General features: G+C 36.2%; 1 protein-coding gene across 10 annotated transcripts in view; it reads left to right on the top strand.

Moving 5' to 3' along the window:
• The window catches only part of DLC1 (DLC1 Rho GTPase activating protein), a 522,133-nt gene that overhangs the window by 385,832 nt on the left and 118,653 nt on the right, over positions 1-17,648 (top strand). The window contains exon 2 of one of the 10 annotated variants that reach the window (XM_065518902.2): positions 6,139-6,555. The exons of the other annotated variants lie outside the window; for them this stretch is intronic. Coding sequence (XP_065374974.1) covers positions 6,139-6,419 — 281 coding nt within the window. The 3' untranslated portion in view covers positions 6,420-6,555. Of the gene's footprint in view, positions 1-6,138; positions 6,556-17,648 lie in introns of those variants that run through there. 10 annotated transcript variants of the gene reach the window in all.

Here is a 17,648-nt window from a genome sequence, read left to right as displayed (position 1 = left end):
CGCCTGCTCAATCATCCAGGTCAGTGGTGTCTAACGTACCCTATGGAGAGAATGAGGTGGTGACACCCAGCATTTGTTTAGCTTCTAGGGAGAACTTGTGAAAGCTAAAGACCTTAGTTTAAGGCTGAGAAAACCCAATGAGTTGAAAAGGGCTAAAAACTGAAGACTCAAAAGATATTCCCTTTATTTTATTGTGCACTGGAGTAACCTCTAGTACCCCCTTGGCAGAAGTCTACACCATTAAATTTAAAATGTGATCACCTAACACCCTCGTACGTGGGGCTGCATTTCGTCACTCAGCCCACAGCCTGTCTTGCTGACATTCTCGACTGGCTGTGAGGCTGTCACTGAGGTTGCCTGGCAGGGCCCACAGTCAGCCTTTCCGAGGCTATTGATCTCCATGTGAACAGCTGACAATTCTAATTTCAAACTCTGTGTATTTCAAGTTGCACTTTGATGCTGTAATAAATCCAAGATAAATTACACATATTTAGTTCCTAAAGTAATGATGTATGGATTTACTTTGGATATAGAAAAAATAAATATGCTGTGCGTGTCCCCACTTCTTTCCTCCACAGTGACGTGGTATTTGTAAAACAAATGCCATAAAAATTGATCTGTGAGTGAGCCAAGGAGTATCTGCTGCTTTTCTTAAAGGCATAGGAAAATAGTATTTAATAATAATATCAAGAATATAATGTTTTATTTGATGTGTTTACTTATTGATAGTTCTATTTAATAGTTAAGGAACATTTGGTCTCTGCTGAATATATGTTTTGTCCTTTAAATTAATTCTTGCTTCGATCAAATTTGTAGACTATAAAGAGACATTCCTCAATAATTCCACCCAATTCCCCCTTGTGACACAAGCCAGGCTGCTCAGGTGTCTGTCTTTACCTGGGGCACCCTTATCCTTTGCTGCAAATTCAAATTCTGATTCAAATTCAAATTTCCTTTGTTCTCAGAAGCCCACCTTCTTCAAAAAAGCCTTCACTATATCCCTTGCCTTCCCAGAGACCAAAATGACTCAGTGTTATTTGTTGTGGTAAAATATACGTAGCATAAAATTCACCATTTTAATCACTTTAAAATGTACAATTCAAGGGCATTTTGTATATTTACAGTGTTGTGCAACCGTCACCATTATCTACTTCCAGAACATTTTAATCGCCCCAAAAGGAAACCCTTGTACCCATTAAGCAGTTACCCGCACCAACCCCTCCTCTTCCCAGGCCCTAGAAACTCCTCATCTGCTTTCTGTGTCCGTGGATTTATCTATACTGGAGAGTTCCTATAGTGGAATTAGACAATACGTAGCCTTCTGTGTCTCATTGTTTTTACTTGCTGTAATGGTCTCCGTTCATCCATGTGTGTAGCATGTATCAGTACTTCATTCCCTTTTACAGCTGAATAATAATCCATTGCGTGGACATACCGTATTTAATTTATCCACCCATTAATAACTATTTGGAATGCTTCCACTTTTGGCTGCTATAAATAATGCTGCAATGAACATTCTTATACAAGTTTTTGTTTGAAGACTCATATTGTATTTTTTCAATAAAATTCTTGGAGATACAGATATATAGATATCTCCAAAAATATCTCCAAGGAATTAGTGACGGCTTTTTTGAAGAAGGTGGGCTTCTGAGCACAAAGGAAATTTGAATTTGAGCCAGAATTTAGATATATAAATATAAATGTATATGTATTTAAGATAGTTTGGCAGTTTCTTCATAAGTTAAATATATAATTATATCAATTCTACTCCTGTTTATATATTTTATAAGTATTTTATATATTATAATTATATAAGTATAATTATATTATACAAGTATAATTATATGAATTATATAAGTAATTATATGAATATAATTATATAAGAATGTAATTATATATGAATATAATTATATAAGAATGTAATTATATATGAATATAATTATATAAGAATGTAATTATGTATGAATATAATTATATATGAATAGAATTATATAAGAATATAATTATATATGAATAGAATTATATAAGAATATAACTATATATGAATAGAATTATATAAGAATATAATTATATATGAATATAATTATGATATATAAATATTTATATTGTAAATATATATAAAATATGTAAACAGGAATGGAATTGCTGGGTCATATGATAATTATATATTTAACTTATTAAGAAACTGCCAAACTATTTCAAAAGACTTCATCATTTTTACCATTAGCAATGTGTGACCCAGTTTCTCTACCTCCTCAATAATACTTGTGATTTTCCTTTTCTCAAATTATGATAGCTGTCCTAGTGTGTGTGAAGTCATACATCACTGTAGTTTTGATTTGCAATTCCCTAATGGCTAGTAACCCTGAGCATCTTTTCATGTATGTTAGGCATTATCATCTTTGGAAAATGTCTATTGATTTGCAAATTTTTTCTCTTATTATTTGGGTTATTTCTTTATCAATAGTTTCCTTTGATGCACAAAAGCCTTTAATTTTGATGAAGTCCAGCTTATCCTTCTTTTGTTGCTCATGCTTTTGGTGTCATATCTAAGACAGCATTGCCAAATTCAATAACATGGAGATTTTCATCTATGCTTTCTTCTAGGAGTTTTATAGTTTTAGCTGTTAAATGTAGGCCTTCAATCAATTTTTAGTTAGTTTTTGTGTATGGTATAAGGTAAGGATCCTAGTTTATTAATTTGCATGTGGCTAGTGAGTTGTCGCAGCACCATTTGTTGAAGAGACTATTCTTTCCATCATCCATTGATTTTGAAACTTTCTAGTGGATAGCATTTTAGTTAATTATTATATATTCCTTTTTGTTGTTATTTGATACATGTAGGTCTTATTTCTACAAGTAGAGAGGACTCCATTCAAGGGAGGGGACTGACTTCTGTCATGTTTCTGGTATTTTATGTAAGGGCTAAAATGGTTCCCATAGTGAGGAAAAAGGAATCAAAGAGGACCCAAGCCCTTGACCCAAGAAAATCAGAGTATTCTATTTAAAGAACAACTTTTAGTTGGTTGGGGTTTTTTTGTTGTTGTTTTTTGTTTTTTGTTTTTTTGAGATGGAGTCTAACTCCGTCACCCAGGCTGGAGTGCAGTGGCATGATCTCGGCTCACTGCAACCTCTGCCTCCCAGGTTCAAGAAATTCTGCTGCTTCAGCCTCCCAAGTAGCTGGGACTACAGGCACCCACCACCACCCCGGCAAATTTTTTTGTATTTTTAGTAGAGACGGGGTTTCACCATGTTAGCCAGGATGGTCTCGATCTCCTGATCCCGTGATCCACCCTCCTCAGCCCCCCGAAGTGCTGGGATTACAGGCGTGAGCCGCCGTGTCAGCCAGTTGATTTTAATTATAAACGAATATGACATAGTCTCTGCCCTCAAAATGTTCACAGCCTAATGGGAGAAGCCAGTGTATTCAGTAACCATTAGACATAACATGGCTATTGAGTGGCTCAGATGTAGATCATTCTAGTGAGACATGTTATAAGAGGAAACGCATACCTTAGTACAAAAAGAATGCCACACACATCCTTCAGGAATTGTTGATATTTATAACATTGTGAAATGATAATAGTTTATATATTAGATTAAGTAATAAAGTCATAAAATTGATTAGGTTCTTTTTACTCTTTTAATGTGTCTTGCATTATATTTCTATTGGATAACACTGGCATAGTCAAATAGAAAAGCAAGCGTCTCACAGCTATACAGATAGTAAGAGAAATGATGTTTATATCCATTTCTTCAAATTTTAGAACTTAGGTTTTTATTTACTATACTATACAACTCAAAATTAACAAGGAGTATTAAGATGTGATTGGTGGTTCCAATTTGAAACTAGGAAGTGGGGCTTGGATTCACAACCTATATTCAGTTCTATATTGTGCACAGAACATCTTCAAGGACACAAGCAAAAGGCAAACATGCTGCCTACAGCGTCAAGTTTCATGGGAGGCACACTTGTCCCACATCACCCAATTAGAGAACAATTACAGGTTAAGCCAGTGGTTCAAAACCAGCAGTAATTTGGTTTGGTTTCCCATGGAACATTTGGCAATGTCTGGAGATATTTTTGGTTATCACAGTTGGGGGTACTACTAGCATCTACTGGATAGAGGCCCAGGGATGCCACTAAATATCCTATAATGCACAGGACAGACCCCTACAACAAAGAGTCAGCTGACACAAACTGTATATTGTCCTGAGGTTGAGAAACCCTGCGCTAAACCATTGCTAAAGGAAGTATTTCAGAGCAAGAGCAGATGATTGCATGCTGGAGCTCTCAGGGGAAATGACATGAAGGAAAGGACCCTTAGGCAGACCATGAAGTTTTGGCACATTCTGCTGGGTAGAGGGATGGGCTAAAATGGGCAATAAGAGTGACTGCCAGTTGGGGAGGAGTGTGGCAAGGAGTGGAACTAGAAATGGACTTGAGTCCCTTGGAGTAGAGTGTGTCATGAAAGGAAGCACTGACTAGAGAGGTGACCTGCAACTCAGAAGAACTGGACTCTAAGCCTGATTCTTCTATTTGGTAGCTGGATGGCTTTGAACAAATCACATGAGTTTCCTCAACTTCAATATAGTCCTTTGTCAAATGAAAATAATTGTAACAACTTTGACTCTTTCTAAGTTTTGAGTATCAAATGAGACCCTTGGTGTAAAACAAGTCATCACTGGCAATACAAAGTAGTATTGTTGACTTTATTGTTGTGTTTGTTGCTAAATTGAGTTGGTGCCAGAGTGTGGAAGCCTGGCAAGGAGAGGAAGCTGGGTCTGATGAGATCATCTGGAACAGGACAGCAATAAGAGGACAGTGACTCTTTGGAAGGTTCACTTTGATGCAATGTGTAGGAAAGACGGGAACTGGGAGAGAGTGGAGTTAGAAAAATCACCTAGGAAACTTTTCCAGGGAAACACCATGAGTGGGTAAGAGGAACCTGGAGGGCACTAAATGGACTCGAGCAGTCACTCCCAGTGGAGCACACTGGGGAGATGAGTTGTAGCTTTTGTAGAGGTAGACAGAAAAATCAGTAGATTACTCCACGGGCTTGCGCACTGGTCCTTTCTAATGCGAAAGATTGTGAGTGAAAAATATATGTGGTTTCTAACACAAGGTGTCTAATACTTTATAGATAATCAATACAGAATCTTAAGAAAATATGGATTATGAAGTTTCCCTGAATATGTCTCATCTTCAATAGTCCTACAATGGTGGTATGTTTTAAAATTTGCTTCCCTAGTAGGATGTACTTTCTAGCTCTTTGTTTGAAGTTTTTTTTGTTTGTTTGTTTGTTTGTTTTTCACATTTAGTATTTGCTTTTGTTTTTTGAGATAGGGTCTTCTCTGTCACCCAAGCTGGAGTGCAGTGGCGTGATCTTGGCTAACTGAAACCTCTGGCCCCTGGGCTCAAGTGATCCTCCTGCCTCAGCCTCCCGAGTAGCTGTGACTATAGGCGCTCACACCACACCCAGCTAATTTTTTTATTTTTAGTAGAGATGGGGTTTCACCATTTTGGCCAGGCTGGTCTCAAACTCCTGACCACAAGTGATCCACCCACCTCGGCCTCCCAAAGTGTTGGGATGACAGGTGTGAGCCACTGTGCCCAGCCTTCACATTTAATATTTAAATTCAGAGTCTTTCAGCCTGGTACCCAGGCAGATACTTATATTAATTTTTTTAGTTAAAAAATTTTTTTTTGTAAGACATTTAGGAAGTGATCTAATAGTTTTACTCTATCATAAGGATGTAGAGAATTTAGAAAGTAGGCTCCATTAGCATGTAAGCTTCCAAAGGGCAGGGATTTGGAGCTGTTTTGTTCATGACTATAATCCTGTGCTTAAAACACTGCCCAGCACATGGTAGCCTCTATAATTATTTGCTGAATGAATAAATGAATTATTAAGAGGCACATGTTGTGTGTGTACTACTCCTGGGTGGTTATGTGGTTAAATAGGCACTATGTGCATTTTGTGGTGCTGAGTTTGACAATATCTTATTTCCAGCCATGGACCAAGGCCCTTACAAAAGCCCTGTCATGAGACCCATCTATTGCCACTCGTTCATTGCCACCAGCACTCAAATCAATCATTTTCTCCTCTCCTTTTTACCTCCCCTGGAATCCAACAGCGGTAAAATCAGTAAAGTTGGAAGTGGATGAAGATAAGAGCACAAAGGGGTCCAATTTTTCCAACTCGGAAGTGGCAATCGGTTTGTCTCCTTACACCTTTCCCCAAAAGAGGCTTTTCCATGTTCCTGAAGAAAACATTGCCTGGGCGGGTGTGTGCCTGGCAGAACGCTACTCTCCAATCTCCTTGGGCAGCCACAAAAAAAAAGGGGGAGGTGAGTGGGGCGGCTCTTCAGAAAGATGTGACAATATGCCAGTTTCACCAATGATAAGAGAAGCCTGAGACACCAAGAGTCAGCACAGGCCACAGGTCATGTTTGACAGTGCAAAGCTGCAAGGTCCTTCAGATAAAGCAAATAGGAGAGTGGGCTCCAAAGCCTGCCAACAGCGTCCCAAAAGCTAAAAGGGAAACTTCCCTAAAGAAACGGGGAAACAATGTAAAGATGCTAAATTGGTCATTTAAGTATGCCCTCCTTGGTTAGAAAAAACCTCCTTTGCATAGTTTCCACTCTCTTTAACCATTCTGTGGATTTACTACCCATTCATAATATCTGCTCACTTTCTGAATCAACTTGCAATTTGTTCTGTACCACACTTGAAATCTTCACTTAGAAGAGAAAAAGAAGCCCAAGGATATTATACTCAGAATCTATCTTCTTATAAAGAAAACAAATAAACAGCCAGGCACAGTGGCTCACACCTGTAATCCCAACACTTTGGGAGGCTGAAGTGGACGGATCACTTGAGATCAGGAGTTCAAGAGTGGCCTGGCCAACATGGAGAAACCCCATCTCCACTAAACACACAAAAATTAGCCAGGCATGATGGGGGACGCCTATAATCCCAGCTATTCAGGAGGCTGAGGAATGAGAATCGCTTTAACTCGGAAGGCAGAGGTTGCAGTGAACTGAGATCACGCCACTGCACTCCAGCCTGGGCAACAAAGTGAGACGCTGTCTCAAAAAAAAAAAAAAAAAAAGGAAACAAACATAACACTTATGAAAAAAGGAAACAAGCATAAATACTTATGAAATGCATCAAATTACCAAATTCTCATTAAGCATTGGTTTGAAATTTTATTGTACATTTGGGGCCATACTGTAGACATGGCTAAGATACATAAAATATGAGATTACATTATTGAAGAGGCGTCAAACAGGGAAAAGGAATCTGCTATGCGGTTTCTCTCACTGAAATGGAAGCCTCTCAAGTTTCATATTTAATTCACACACAAAAAAACAACTTATTAGTATTTTTTTAAATAGCATAACTTTTCAAATGGTATATCTCTGGATTTAAAACCAATCATTTTCTAACATCTCAAGATTCTGTAATTTATGCATTTTCTGAAAATCTGAAGAGTCCTAATTAACTTAGGAAGACATTCTTCTTTAATCTGTATGTAGAAATATAGAAACTTCTGTTATTTCTATATATTTCAAAGATATAAAGTGTATTATAGATGGGAATAGTGCCCATAGATGTATGTAATGCACAATTGTGCATCTCTATACAGTGGGCCTGGGTATGTACATGTCTGTGTAGTCATTTTGCTTTCCAGAGCAAATGATACAGCCAAAAATAATGTCTGAAGAAAATTCTGTTCTCTCAGTGCCTGTAAATTCCTTATCTGTGTATATTCAATGTTGACATTATCATGCAGAATTTTTATTAAGTCTTTCACTTTATCTCTGAGCGAGACTAAAAAGAAGAGCAGTCCATTAATATCTGTCTTAAACTCCCACTACATTAAATATCTCTTTTTGAAATGTGAAGATTCCAAAAGAAAATTAAGCCACTTAAAAATCTGTACAATAGCAAATAGAAAGCGATACAAATAAAAAATTAAAATGGCGCGTCCTTCAGTAAAGCAAATTTGGATGAGATCAAATGAAAATGAGCGAAAGCTTGAGCTAGAAACAAACATTTAGTCAAATGGAAAACATTTCTGGACTTCTGCTTTTCAGACCTGTCTGCCTCCCAAGCTGTCATACGGTGATATTGAAAATGCTTTACATATCACAGAGATAACTGAAGGATTAAAGGCATGTTTGAAGTTCTTGGAACTATTCTAAGAAAGCCACTCGAGAAAACACAAGCACTGTCAAAAATATTGTGCAGTCCATCATTAAAAACGGGCAATCATTTGTCATCCATTTCATCTTTCCCTTCTATTTTCTCGCATTAAACTATCACATTATAGTTAACATTTTGTAAATCAATTTTATGTTGCATAATGAGTGCCCAGAGCAATACCAAAACCGTATAAACCAGGACAAGCAGAAAAGATGGTCTTAAGAAATGAACGAATAAGAATTCACTCATGTCAAGCATTATGCTGAACACTAGAGACATAGCAATAAATGCAGATGCAACCCCTGCCCTCATGAAACCTACAGTTCAACAGAGCAGAGAGTCATTCCTGATTGTTCCAAAAACAAACAAAAAAAGCAGTGTGCTATTGAAATGTGTATGCACACAGGGACCTAACATAGTCCAGGGGAAGAACAGGAATATAGATAGGGCAGAAGGAATTGTGGAAGCTGGGAAGGCCATCATGGCTGGTTGGTCATCCTGATATTTTTTAAAAGCCATTTATGTTGTTAAGAGGAATAGAAGCCTCTGTAACATAAACTTAATAACATAACATAAATTTCTTAACATAGAAATTCTCTATGGAGGGTTTACATATTTATAACATAACTTGTTGAAACTGGGGTCAATGCTCATTGTTTTGTCTATTAGGGACAGCACCAGCTGCTTTCATGCATGCCTTTTCTATGGAGTATTAATGTCCTGGTTATTCATTGTTGACCAGCTTTAGTTTGCCAACATTTGACATAGGAGTTGTGTTAAAATTTCATTCTAGCATGCTGACATATACAATACACAGTTATTTTACCTGCCAGGATTTCATGTATGTTTCCCAAAAAAGCCACCACTCTTCCGCAGTTTGGGGGTTTGTTTTCTTTTCAATTCCAGCCTAGTTTTTATTTCTACTTTATAGTTATCATGCTGTAACAAATAGTTTCAATTATAAGGAACTAGGAAAAAGAAATTGACATTTTCACCTACCAAATCCTGGTAAGGTATTATTGTGTTTTACATCTAATAGACAGAGGAAACATGACTAGTATTTGTTGATGACTGATATAGTGGCTTGCAAGGAGTTTTAGAAAGAGACCAATATTTACCTCAAAAGTTCCCTATAGAAAATATTGCTCTCCTTCTCTTTCTTCCCCACACCCAGCTGATGCAAGCGAACCCCAAAGCTGGGGCTCAGCTTTGGAGTGTTCTTGGCTTCACTCAGGAAAGAATGCAAGTGTGAGCTGACAGTGAAAGAAAGCAAGTTCTTTAGAGAAACAGTGTACAGCAAAACAGTGCTGCATAGACAGAGCAGGGCTACCCCTAGGCAGAGCAGCCAGAGTAGCCCTTGTGCATCGATGGCTAGCTATATTTACGCTCACTCCTAACTCTATGCTAAGTAAGAAGTGTATTATTCACAAACTTTCTGGGAAATGGGGCAAGGAGTCCCCAGAACCACATAAGGTAACTTCCAGGTCATCGCCATGGTATTTATAAACTGACATGGCACTGGTGGGTGTGTCTTAAGCAAATACATTATAATTCCTAGTCCTAGCTGGTTTGAGGCAGTTTCTTTGCTACATCCTGTTTAGATCAGGAGGGTCTTAAAAACAAGTCCTGCTCATCTCTTACCTCACCCCCATTATTTATTTGTTTAGTAGTTATAAGTCTAGAAGAATGAGAAAACTAAAATTCTATTCATTTTAAATTTTCATTCTATTCCTACAGATGAAATGACTTAGAACAATAGATTATTTAAGGCAGAAGAACTTCAGACCAGAGAAAGAGACTTAAAGGCAGCAAGAACAGTAAATGCTTTATTTGGTTTTCATTTTGAAGATAATAAGGGCATAAACCAATTTCCTCAAAAGATGTCAAAGTATGTGTTTAACTATCAAGTCACTAAAAGTGGAAACCTAAAGTGGTTCTATTGAACCACCAGGAACCAAATAACTGATGAGGACCAACAGCCTTACAATAGCAAAATATCAATTTTCTTCTTTCCAAAAGTCAGAGAAAGTATTTCTAAAATTGATTTAATGTAGTAAATGAATTCTTTTTTTTAAAAAAAAAGGGTTTTGAAATATAGATCTCTATAAAAGAGCAAATCTTATTGCTTCTGTTTACTTTATGATGCAATTTTATACCTATTAGCAGGGTTAGCATACTTCGATTTACTTCTTCTAAACTTTTGTCTCCAATAAAAGTTTGTTGACATTGACATTGACAGTGACAATGCCTCCAATAAATTTTTGTTGACAATGACATTGTTGATGTCATCCAGTGCTGTAATCTTTGCTCTTTCCCCTTTAATAAACTTTCTGGTCTTCCTAAAACAGTATTTAAAGATACCCAGAATTGAGGGCGGAAGTGGGAACCATATTTGCTAAGCACAAAAGAACAGGATAGAACTCTTGGAATATGCTGTGTTTTGTTAGCTATTTAAAAGAAATAAAAGTAAGAAATTACCAAGAAATCAGTATTGACAGATGGGCAACAAGTTTGCAATTTTTTCTATCCTTGCTGAGGTAGCATTTAACTATAGAAATTTGAGAGGAAGAAAAAAACATTTCCTCTCTACTCCCTAACCAACACCAAACACCAAAATTCAGCACCCATAATCTTAGTATTTCAAAGGCCATAACTGATTTTAGCTTATTGCCTAGACTGGCCATTCTCATATTTAACATTTACAGGGTGTATTAGGCTGTCCTTGCATTGCTATAAAGAAACACCTGGAACTGGATAATTTGCAAGAAAAAAGGTTTAATTGGCTTCTGGTCTGCAGGCTGCAGAGAAAGCACAACACCAGTATCTGCTTCTGAGAAGGCCTCAGAAAGCTTACAATCATGGCAGAAGAGAAAGGGGGAGCAGGCATCTCACATGGTGGAAGCAGCAGCAAGAGAAAGAGGAGGGAGGTGCCATGCACCTTTAAACGGCCAGATCTCATAAGAACTCATTGACTATTGCAAGGACAGTACCAAGAGGATGGTGCTAAACCCTTCATGAGAAATCCACCCCCAAGACCCGAACACCCCACCAGGTCCCACCTCCAACATTGAGGATTACATTTCAACGTGAGATTTGGGCAGGGACAACATCCAAACTATATCACAGGGTTTTGCTATTTTTTCTATTTATGAGCAATACCATATTCTATAATCTCAAGTAAGCTTTAATTTTGTCACAGAGACTGATGAGAAGTCATCCACTAGTGAGTGAACATAGCTCCATTTCCTATGTCTGTATCTCATCATGACATTATTGTTCTCTACTTGCACTAACTCTCCAAAGGAATTATGTTTTTGTAGTGAAAATTATATGCAATACTGAAAATTAAGATTGCATGGACTCTCAAAAATCTTGAGATGACTCTTTATAGATATCTATCTATAGATTTATAAGGATACATAGGTTGATAGTCACAGATGAACATCATACGTCAATATATATCAAATAGCTACAGGAATTATTAGCAGTTCCTGTAGCCTTGGTGAAAAAGCAGTTCCCCCACTCCAAAGATCTTTTTTTCAAGAAAGTATTTGTTTTTCTGGAATCCATAGGCTTTAGAATAAATTGAGTTACAAAAATCAAAGTCATCAACTTACTCTTAACATTCGTTTTATTTTCCTCTTCTTTAACATTCGTCATATTCTATAACAGCAACTAAAATAGTCATGTGTGGAATACAATTAATGCACACATTATAAATGATATTTTCACAACTTAAGCTGTGAATAATAGATGTTAGGCCATTCATTTTTCCCTTTTGATGGAAACATTTTCTGATTTTTCTCACATCATCAGCTTTCCAAGTTTTAAGGAATTGCTTGTAAAACTATCTTACTTCTTAGCATTTATTAGGGGAGAGTGTGTGTATGTGTGTGTGTGTGTGTGTGGTGTGTGTATATGTGTTTATGATCCTACATTGAAATGTCTATTATCTTTTTAATTCTATAACTTAATCCTTAAGTCACTGTTCCAAAGTCATGACTCATAGTTGATCTGAAATTCTGGGCATTGCAGAAAGGAAGCAGAAGTTCGATAAAATATCACATAAGAAGAACTTTTAATCTAAAAACTCTGCACCAAAGAAAGGAAGACTAATTGTAGCAGCCTTTAAAACTGATGTTGTGAATTTGCTACATTTTCGTAAGATTTAATAGTTTCTACTAGTAGATGAAGTGACTGATAAATAATAAAAATTGTTTCTCTTCATAATGTTCTTGGAAAGACTGGCCAAAATAGAGGCAAGGAGTCTGATAACAAAAATATTGAGCTGTGTTTCTAAATTTAATCCTTCTCTGCCAAGAAACTGATAGGTAATAAGATATGAATAAGCTTCATGCAATTTATTTCCATGTCCATATTTTATTAAATTTCTTGAATTCTGTATGCCTCTCTGTGTGTGTGTGTGTATGTGTGTATACATATGCAGGTATATATATACATATACTCGTATATATATGCACACACACATATATATAACCTCATGAAATCCTGACATTTTAATCAGTTTAGCACTTTAAAACAATAACAACAACAAAAACAAAAGCCAGCCTTAAAGATATATACATGTGATGTTGCTCACTGAGAAGTTCTTTTCTTGTCAGTCCATGGTTTATAATTCACAGAGGTAAACATAAGATGGATTTTAAATTAAAATACTATGGTGAATTAAAACAAATACTAGACATTGTGCACTTTCAACCAAATAGAATCTCAACTGGTAATTCAGCCTCTCAAATGTCATAACTTACAGTGGTCTCTAAACTGTTTTAAAATGGGTATACATAAGTAAAATACTGTCAAGTACACACTATGTGTATTACATATGTATGTGTATACATATGTAGATACATAATTGCTAAAGCATGGTTTCTCAACCCCGGCATTATTGACATTTTGGGCAAGATAATTCTTTGTCATGGAGAACTGTACATTATGGGATGCTAGCAGCATCCCTGGGTTCTACCAAGTGTATGTTGGCAGTACCTCCCCCAGGTGTGACAGCCAAAACCTCTCCAGACACTGCCAAATGTCCCCTAGGGAGAAAGATCACTCCAATTGAGAACCACTACTCTAAATAATGTTCATGTAACACTGCAGTAATATATGGTGTAAAGCAAACATGAAAAAATGTCTATTTTTAAGGTTGAGTTTATTTTATTTTTTAATAGTGCCAAAACAAACGTTTTCTCTATAAATGTTATAGTGAATAACTTTTAGGATAAAAAATATGACAGAATATGCTTGAAGTTGCTTTTAAATCTTAGCCTAAAGAAGGAGACACACCAATTCAAACTGCAGTTTACTTCAATGTTTGATTTTAAAGGCTGTGAAGATAGAAAAAGACATGTAACTCCAAATGGACAAAATGCAACTTTTTTACTAAGTCATTATCTAGCTTAACAGTAACCCAAAGGAGTCTACTGAAATTTTACTAGAAATATATATGCTTTGATGTCTTGAAAACAAACAGGATTGCATTTTTATATTTTGAATACGTACATTTGAAATTACTGCAAGTGCAATTATTAATTTGTCAAAAATTTTAACAGATTGGAAAACTGTATTCAGATTTTTTAATTTGTGCATGAGAGTTTTAATAGGTAGTAAATACACATCATTTTCAGTAATAAATTCATATAAGACACATTTCCAAAATATTTTTAGAATGATTTATACATAACACAACTTCTTCTATAAACCACTTACTTGTTGACTCATTGTTTAAGTGCCATCTTTATCTTGGAGAAACAAATTATGCAGTCTTTAAAAAAATGTATTCTCAGTAGCATAATAGTGACCACTGCTTATCGTCACTGAAATGTCAGTAAATTTGAGTTATGTGATTTTGTAAAATAAAAATGAGTAAGTCATCTCCAGTTCCAGTTCTTTGCTATGAGATAACCAGCAAATCTCTGTATGGTAACAAATGGTGTTTGTGGCCCACTCTGTACCTCATTTCAAACATTGTAAAGAATTCACTTTTTACTAATTTGGGTTTTTAATTAAAATATTAGAATATCAATGTCAGTCTATAGCATTTTGTGCACTTTTAGCTTCAACTTTTTGCTAAAATAGCTCGTCTATTAATTTTGCAATGTTATCTCCATAAACTTAGCCTAGAATTCTTTCTGTGGTTACACTTACAGTTTTTAGATGAAACATTATATTTATTAAAGGAGTCATTTACTGTTGAGAATATCACCTCATTGGTTTTTCTTTCCTTTAGTGGCTCATAATGAAAGGGGGAAGGTAATCGTTCATATTCCATCATTGAAACCAAATTTAGCAAACACTATACACCGAGCCCTATTAGAAACATCTGTGCTTACATTTACTGTATATTCCAAACCTTTTACACGACATAATTTGTTATAAAACTTGTTTATTCAGATCTTTTGCAATGTTGACTGTGTTTTCACCAGGAAATACATTCAAAGGAATGTATTTTAGCCTGGTAATCACGTTGTTTTCCAAGGATTCTTTTAGCCGTTTTTACCAAGGCAAGATGAACACGTTTCCTCATTGTGTCTTTAGGTCATTGGCTATACAGTGAAGTTTTTCATTAAACATTAATTGGGTGTTACATAACTAAACATTACAGGAGAAATCATAGAATATCTTTAAAATATCTTGATGACTTTGCTCTATCCTTAGCTAACATCTCAAGGCATAATTTTCCTCGAGGTCAAGGTTCACTTTGAAAAAGAGTAAGTGAATATCCATATTTTAATAGTCTTCTCAATCCTTCCATGGGGGAGAAGGTAGAGGCAGAAATTTTGTCAAATCTGATTAGATCGTCAACACATCAGTAGTTCCTAATAGGACTCAGAGGAATTATCAACGTTCTCTTGCTCATCACTTTGTCTTGACATATTAGCATTATTTTAGTCAAATTTCTTTCAAATGAGATAATATGTCTTTAAACTCTCTTATGTCTACTTATGTTCATCCATAAATGACTTGAAACATTTAAGTCAAGCTTGTCCAACCCATGGCCTGTGGACTGCACGCAGCCCAAGACAGCTTTGAATGCAGCCCAACATAAATTAGTTAAGCTTTCTTAAAATATTAGAAGAATTTGTTGCTATTTTTTTTTTTAGCTCATCAGCTATCATTAGTCTATTTTATGTGTGGCCCAAGACAATTCTTCTTCTTCCAATGTGGCCGAGGGAAACCAAAAGACTGGACCCCCCTTTATGTAAATGGTAAAAGCAAAAGAATGATTGAGAGAGACTTGGCCAACCCATTTATGCCATGGAACGCACAATCTCCCTTTAACAGACTTTGAGTGTAAGTGACACATGCCATGTGGAATGAAGTAGGAATCAGCATTAATCCACTTAAGTTAAATATTTGCAAAGCTTAGTTTCATTCTTCAATTTAAAAAAATAAGATATAAATAGAAGTTAGTCATATTTTCTCCAATGGATCATCTTGCACAATTGCGGGGGTACTAGATCCCATTTTCAGAAGCCCTGCCTTAGAGTGAGAACCAGCTATTCTTAGAGGTGCAAATGATATTCATTAGTCTGTTCTGCAGACTGAAATGAACTCTATTTTCCTACCTAAAATCAAAACTTGCAATGTAGTTTTTTGGCATTTTTTTTTCCTAGTGTGACCACCCAATAATGCCATCTGGTCTCTAATAGCCTCATTTTAACATGGGATCGAAAAATGCCACGTTGCAAGACTGGCCAAATTCAGGCAGTACGATCAAGAAGGTGTTAAGAAGCAAGCCAATTAGTGTCATAGTTACAGTTATGGTGCAAAATGTAAGACAGGTGCTTGTACCAGAAACTCATTGAAAAGCATTCTCTCCACTTAGTTATATGTAAAGGCAATGAAGGAATTTGACCACAAGCATTCCCGTAAATATTTAAAAACAGTTTTCTGGCCGAGTTAATAAATGAATGGAATGGTTCAGAATTTCCAGCCATAGTGTGACAAGTAATTGGTGAAATCTGCAAAATGCCTAGTGCCTATGTAAAAAGATGTTATGTTTTCAGATCATTAAAGTACACCATTTTATTTGCCAGTGATTTATTTTATTTGTAAAGTATCTTACTCGTAATGAAATGAAATAGCCATGACTTTAGCTCAATAAAATATTTTATGGCTTCTAAAACCTATGACTGTATGTGTGTGTATGAAGTAAAAGAGCTGAAATTACCCTGAAACTGTCTCCACCCATAATTATTATTTATTTTTAGATAAAAGGATGTTTTAAAATCTGAAATTTAAGCCTTGTTCATTAATACTCATCAGCAAAATACTAAAGCGGACTTTAAAGTCTAAGGGAAATAGTGTACTGAACCTTCACCTGTGATAGGGATTCTCACTACGTTGGCCCGTAAATAAGTGAAAGTGAATGAGCACTGTAAAGACAGCTGCACTTTTCAGAGTTTGGTGCTGCACTCCGCCTCTCTGTTTTCCACCCATCCAGCCCACTCAGCCTCTATGTATTAGCACATCCGACAGAGGTCATCCAACCGCAGGTCCCGTCATCCTAATCCTTGGAGATTACTAGACCTAATAAAGACTTCAGGAATATTTCTGGCTTGACAGTAATATTTTCCTTAACAGAACAGTCTTTTTTTCCCCTGAGCATTTTTGTCCTTCCAAACTTCAAGACTTTCTTCAAAGTCACCTCGGACCCCAACAACACACACCAGGAGTACTACAATGATTCTGTTGACACAAAACACATCAAACACCCAAGAAGTTACTAATGCTATGAAGTCTATGCATGGCTTGAAATGGTGTCTCCTTCCAGGGTAATAGCAATGGCAGGGTAATAAGTCAGCAAAAAACATTAACAACACTTCCAATGAAGAGAATGAATCTAAAATCAAGGTGAAACTGTAGAGCTCTTTTCCTATCATGATATTTTCCATCCATTCTGTTCTGTTTCCCAAAAGGTTTATTTCAAGTAAAAGACAAGAATCATATCACAAAGCTATTTTAAAGAGAATTTCCTCTTCTGTCCATAATCCTGAGGAATATTTGCCTCAAAAAGTAAAAGCCTATGTTTACAACCAAGTACACTACAGAGGGAGGAGGAAGACATTTTTAGAAGAAAACTGGCAAGAAGAGAGGATGGGAAACAAGTCTAGTCTATCAAAACACTTCTGTCCAGACGTGTCACCAGATGCATCATTCAGACGGGATTGTGCACAATCTCCAGGTTTTCTTCAAGTTCTTCCTATTGGAGGCGAACTCAATCTTCATTTCATTTTTGGTAACTTTCCAGGGTTAGAAATACTCATCTCCAAAAGAATTCTAAAGCCCATAGAAGAAATCTAGACACTTCTTGTTACATCTTATTTTCTGTTACTAATTTCCCACTGAAATTCCCTATTCATTATTTTGACTGAGTAGCCCAAGTATTGTTTGAAAAAAGAAATCATTCAGGCTG

Source organism: Macaca fascicularis, chromosome 8 (genome assembly GCF_037993035.2).
Source record: "Macaca fascicularis isolate 582-1 chromosome 8, T2T-MFA8v1.1".
Classification (NCBI taxonomy): domain Eukaryota; kingdom Metazoa; phylum Chordata; class Mammalia; order Primates; family Cercopithecidae; genus Macaca; species Macaca fascicularis.
The sequence above is the reverse complement of the archived record's forward strand: the minus strand, read 5'-3'. Positions and strand labels throughout refer to the sequence as shown.